Source organism: Pyrgilauda ruficollis, unplaced genomic scaffold (genome assembly GCF_017590135.1).
Source record: "Pyrgilauda ruficollis isolate IOZ18807 unplaced genomic scaffold, ASM1759013v1 scaffold28, whole genome shotgun sequence".
Taxonomy (NCBI): domain Eukaryota; kingdom Metazoa; phylum Chordata; class Aves; order Passeriformes; family Passeridae; genus Pyrgilauda; species Pyrgilauda ruficollis.
Genome location: NW_024524155.1, coordinates 8,499,725 through 8,505,724, shown reverse-complemented (window position 1 = coordinate 8,505,724; position 6,000 = coordinate 8,499,725). Strand labels below are relative to the sequence as shown.

The 6,000-nt window shown below is 41.5% G+C and overlaps 1 protein-coding gene across 1 annotated transcript in view; it reads right to left on the bottom strand.

Moving 5' to 3' along the window:
* Window positions 1-2,078: 2,078 nt before the first annotated feature.
* KCNK13 (potassium two pore domain channel subfamily K member 13) overlaps window positions 2,079-6,000 on the bottom strand; it is a 48,644-nt gene continuing 44,722 nt past the window's right edge. The window contains exon 2 of the mRNA XM_041471994.1: window positions 2,079-3,695. Within this exon, the coding sequence (XP_041327928.1) occupies window positions 2,803-3,695 (893 nt within the window). The 3' untranslated portion in view covers window positions 2,079-2,802. The remainder of the gene's footprint in view (window positions 3,696-6,000) is intronic.

Here is a 6,000-nt window from a genome sequence, read left to right as displayed (position 1 = left end):
GTATTCTCAAAGAATTCTACAGTGTCCTTGGCAAAGTAACCTCATTCAATGTTAAGTGTGGCTGCTGTAAGGGGAGCTCAATGACAAAGTCAGAGGTCTCTTAGGGACAGGATGACACCACGGTACAAGATGGCACAGGGACAGAATATGCTGGTCCTTCATCTCTGGCAATTGACGTCTGTGTAGAGATGATTAGTGCAGCTATTCCCTCGTTATCTTCATGGACATGAAATCCAACCACAAAGCCAGCGCAGAGATTTGCAGCTGGCAGGCTTGGGTCATGAGGAAGGCAGTGCTTGAGTGAGCAGAAAGTCAGGGCTGAACAATGGAAACAGAGCTAGCGTACACCAAAGATCCCTCACAGCCTTGCCGAGTCTCTTGGATAAAGCCTATTTATTGGTCCCTTGCTTTCATAACCATAGATGTTTTCAGACCCATTGAAAATAGCTGACAAAGATTCCTCTGTGGTGATGAGAAACCAGTGCTGGTTACCAGAAAGAATGGAACAGAGTAACACAACTGTCTCATGTCTTGAAACCATCCGAAGACCTTCTTAATGGTTGCTGAAGCAAAGGGTTAAGTCCTGTACTATTTCTGCTAGTTGGCAGAGGAATACATTGATAACAATGAGATCTTAGGCTTACAGGCATTGAACAGAGGTGTTTCTGGATGAATTTGGAAAGAAGGCTACAGAGCAGTTCTTCTCTGTTTTTATAGCCAGGTATTTTTATTCAGTGAGATTAAGACAAAGAAGGCCTTGGGATTTAAAAAAAAAATTTAAAAAGTATAACAGTGTAATGGATCTTGGGTATTACAATATCATCTGAAATAGCTCAGTGGCAATTTTTGCTAATACATGACACTCCAAAAAACCAAATAAAACTGCATTTCTCACAAAAGTTTGGTTTGGAAGCTGATTCAGATTTTACATCGATGCAAATGTGAAGGGATACTGTTAAGACTATTCCATTGCTGCACAGATTAGTTGACAGATATCAGAGTTTGGACTGATTACTTCAGTTTGAATCTTTCCTTGTAACTAAGAACAGCAGGATTTGACTTTAAATCAGGATTTTTTCCCATAATAATGTCAAAAGAGCTTGCAATTTTTTCACTAGTTAAGTGCATTTGTTGAATATCTTGGGTTAGCTTATTATATTAAAGGATTCCAAGCTTTTGTTTTCAAATTAAAATATTGATAAAATGAGTATTAAAATGTTATTCTACAATATTAGAAACCTAAGTGAAAGAACTTTAGGCCAGAATGAAGAAAAATAATTAATTCCTAATACAAATTAAACTGAAGAGGCTATCTGCATTGTTCTGTATGAGAGAACTACATAATGATGTTCTAAATTTCCTAATATTGCAGTATTCTGAAAGGCTTTCCAGCTGTGAGAAAACACTTTGTCCTGATGCATATAATACTTTTTCCAGGGGATGGGGTCCTTTGTGACCAGTTCTGCTTGTTTACACTCTCGTATACTGTTTAGCTTTGATGTGTTGCAAGTTTAAAGGAGAACCAGGAATTCAGTCCAGTCTTCCTTAAAATCTTCCTAGATTTTATGTTAATTTAATTCCTTATTTCTCTAGCTACCTAATACAAAGGATGACTTCACCGTCATTAAAGAACACTTCTTTTCCTATTTTCATGATCTTCTCACTGTTATTATTCTTCTCATTGAAATTTCCTTTCTAGTCATAATGAGCACTCAGAGCATTTCATTGAGAAAAACAAGAAATTAAAATATTTTCTATTTCCCTAATCAAGACCCTGTCATTATTATCACTGAAAGCCAGAGAAATAGATGAAGAATGACAGAGTTACATGAAAGAGAAAAAGGACACTGCCAAAGTGATTCTGTGATCACAGTCATTTATAATAACACACTGGATGCTGGCATGGCAATCTAATTGCATACTAAAGCCTGTTGTGTAAACTTGGTTACTAGTTGCATTACAGAATGCTGATGCTTCAGTCACAATTGAGGCAAATGTGAACAGAAATTTGGAAAGTCTTTGATTGCTATTGTGGAATAATTCATACCACTCATCAGTATGTCAATTTTCAATTTAATTTGACATTTTTGAAACAGAAAGCCACAGTGATTCGATTCTAGAAGAAAAAGTATCCTTGGAAAAGAATAATGTTTTGCAAATGAAGAAAAGAAAACAAAAGTAGGATAAGTTTTTATTCTATAATTTTTGACAGTATCCTATTGTAGGAAAGACTAAATAAATTCTAAAGGCAAAATTCTCTCCCCATTCACATTACAATAGCTCCAGAATATACCTACCAACTTCCATACTATTTTCCATTAAATTAGATCTGCAAAATCACAAAGGCTGATTCATCTTTTGGTCTCAGATAAGTCACTTCCAGGAAACAGGCATGATGAGAGTAAGAAAGAGAGCTCCAAACAATCTCTGAATTAAGAATGTGTTCAGTAGACACACTTGGTTTCTTCCCATCCCACAGATTTCCTATCCTGAAATCTGTATGTCACATAATGGAGAAGAACAGGACATACAAATTTTATCTGAAGGCTAAATTAAAATCCTCCTGCAGTGACCTGCTTGAGGAGCAGAGTGATGGGGAAGAAGGAAGGCTGGGACTGGTACAATGCAAAAACATTAAGTGACAGCCCCCAAAAAGTCAAGATGTCTTCCATCAGGAGCTATGCTCTTCACATGATCCCACCCTCAGATGGTGCTCTCTCCCTAGCTATTTCACTTGATTCATGCTGTTTCAATACCTGTCGAAATGGTTCACACTGTTTCACTGTTATTACTGCTATTATTTTACCTATCCACACTTGTCTCTGCCAGTCTGTTATTCATAATTGCTAGGGCTCCAACCCCACCAGAGAATCCATTTTGCTTCGAGTTAGAGCTCATTTGCCTTGGATACCCGTTCGCAGTTTCTGACAGCTGTTTCTGCATGATGGCCAGTGAGACTTTATTGGAGGCCAGGAAGTCTTTCATGGAGATCATCTCCCCTGACAGACGGCGTCCGTCCGTGTCGCTCTCATTGACACCGTCAGTCTCGATGGAGATGTTTCTCTGGCTGCGCACGTTTCCTGGCATCACCACATTCCTCCGTGAACGAAATAATCTTCTTTGGCACCTGTGGCAGCACTTGCAGGCCAACTTCTTTAATATCCAGTTTATGGACTGCTTGATGACAATAGAGATCACATTAAATAAGGAATAGATGCAGCACACCCCCATGAGTATGAAGACAAAGTTGCCAAAGCGGTAAAGGCCTTGGCTCTCATACCTGACGTTCTGGCTACTGACCAGATCACCAAAACCAATGGTGCTGAAGGCCACAAAGCAGAAGTAAAGTGAGTCAAAGTAACTCCACCCTTCAATCGGTGTGTACATCGCAGAGGCACAGCAGGAAATGATGAGGGATGCTACACATAAAATCAGCATTACATAGTACACAGAGGGCTTCCAGCCCGCCAGGCTGTCCACCTCAGAGGTCCCCGAGCCCCGCCGGCCGTTGTGAGGGAGAACCCCTTTCCTCCTCAGCTGTCTTTCGTGGCAGGACTTCATGACGTAAGCTATGACAGTGATAAAGCGCTCCAGGAACAGGTTAAAGAACAAAATGGTCCCTGCACATCCTATAAGGCCGTAAAATATCAGAAAAATTTTGCCTCCAACGGTGGCTGGGGTGGTCATACCAAACCCTGGAAGACAAAAAAGAACAGTTGAAAAAAATAAACCTGTAGGTATCATGTTAGGACTTTCATCATGTGCAAGATGGATGAACTGGTAGCAAATCCTCGTGGTACAGCTCAGCTTTGAGAAAAAATACATTCTCCCCAGATGTCACCCACTTGTGCTTGACTATGTCTGAGCTGTAAGGGGAAGAAACACATGCCAGTATTTCCTCCAGAATCAGAATGAAGCAAAAAGCAGAACAAAACACATGGACAGGAAAAGAGAGTTTAGAGGAGGCCTGAATTTTGGTCTGGTTACTAGGTTCACTCTCTCTTTGTGCTTTGGATTGCTTCCAGGCTTTGGGGTGGTTATCACAGCTGCTTTCTTCTGTCTTATGCTTTTCTGAAGCATGGCTCTGTCCCAGGGGTGGCTCTTGCCTTCCAGAGATCCATCTGCAGCAAATCTTTGGAACACAAGGTGAAATTTCTCTGAGGCTCACTTGACTCCTGGTGGTAGTGCAGGTGGCACATCACCCAGCACTCAGCACCCACTGTAGCCTGGCTTTGGAAGCCCAGGCTGGGAGCACACACCAGGTGACAGCCCCTGACAGGATCATCATGAGTGTCCCAGGAGGAGTTAAAGATGCCCTGCATCTGATTTGGCTGTCTGTCACTCATTATCAACCCCTTTTCAAATCAGCATTCCTGAAATTTTTCTATTTCTCTGTGTACCACTCCATAGCTCAAGTCTGCATGTGGATCTTATCAAAAGTCTCCTCTGGTCTGATTCCCTGTAATGGGATTTCTCAGGCCAGAGGTGCTTCAGTCTACTCTCAAATATTTCCCATCCTAAAGCCTGAAAATAGTAATTTTGTTTTGGTTAAAGCTGTTGATAAGACAATCTTGCTTTAAAAAGATATTACTAAAGAATAAAAAAATGTCCAGAACATCACTGAGCAAATTGGAGTAACACTCATAACAAATCTTTGCTGGTATTTTATCAAGATTATTAAAGGACTAATAACTGACCAACTAAGTAAAAACATTTTTGTTGACAGGACAGAAAAATCACAGGATTTTTTTCTTTCTCTTTGTAACTATCAGATGCCAATTATGAAATAAACACATTAGGCTCTGAGAAATAAAGGAAAATATAGTCAGTATGATACACTTGTACTTCAAAGACAAGAAAAGAGCAATGTGAAAAGACCATGCTTCCAACAGTGCCAAACTGCACCTCTCTTCCCTTCACGGGCAACCTTCTGCCAGCACAGATTCCTCTCTAACACTGGCCCTGCCTCACGCTGTGAAGTGTCAGCCCTCACTCGAGCCCCTCCAGCTCGAGCCCCACTAACAACAGCTCCAAGCATGGGCTCTCCAGGGTCTGCACTGCACTTCTGCCTGCATCCACAACCAAACATCAAATTTAAATTGCTGTGCTAGGGAGAGCTGGACTGCAGCTCTGTGGTGTGGAAAACAGCATGACAAGTGACAAACCACAGACAAAACGTTCTCCACAAGAACTTTTCCCTTGGCACACAAACAGTTCTTCTTGCTTTCCACCCTCAGTTTCTGTTCCATGACTTGATCCCTCTATAATTCTAGTTTTAATGCTTATTTTTGGTGCAGGCTGGCTTATATGCAAGTCATGACCTCCACCCTGTGGACAGACACAAAAAAAACAATGGACGAGTAGAATCTCTCAGCAGCTGGTGAGGTCTGCCCAGAGAGGCTGTGGGGAGGGAAGTGAGGGGCTGCCATGTCCCTGCCCTGCCCTGTTCCTTGAAGAAGGGAAGCAGCTGTAGGCTGGGCAGAGATGGAAAGGTGGGGAGCCCCCGCACAGGGTGAACAGCATTTTGGGACTGGCATAAAACATAAAGCAAATGCCCTGGAAAGAGAAAGGCTCACACTCCCAGTTTTACGCCTTTGGGCTGCTTCCAACAGGTCCCTCTCGGGATCTTGCCTCTGGCATCCTGGCCAGTAAAAACTCCTCAGGTTGTTTTTGAACTGACTGGATTTTGTTGCTGGGTTTGTCCTGTGACCCACTAGCAAAGGCTTTACAAAGGCATTCAATAGGCATTCCAGGGAATCATGGTGAACTATGAAAAAATGACTTAGTGAGCAATTAGAGCACCAGTGTGACCCATAGAGCACAACAGTGAAACAGCAAGAAGTTACATTGCAGGTTGGGAAGCAAATACAAAATGAAATTATGAAATCATATAATAGAGGAAGTAAAAGCAGTGGCTGATACTTGGAGACCATTTGAAAGTACAAAATTGCTTCTTATGATGAAAAAAAAAACAAACAAGACACAACTGCAGGAAAAAAA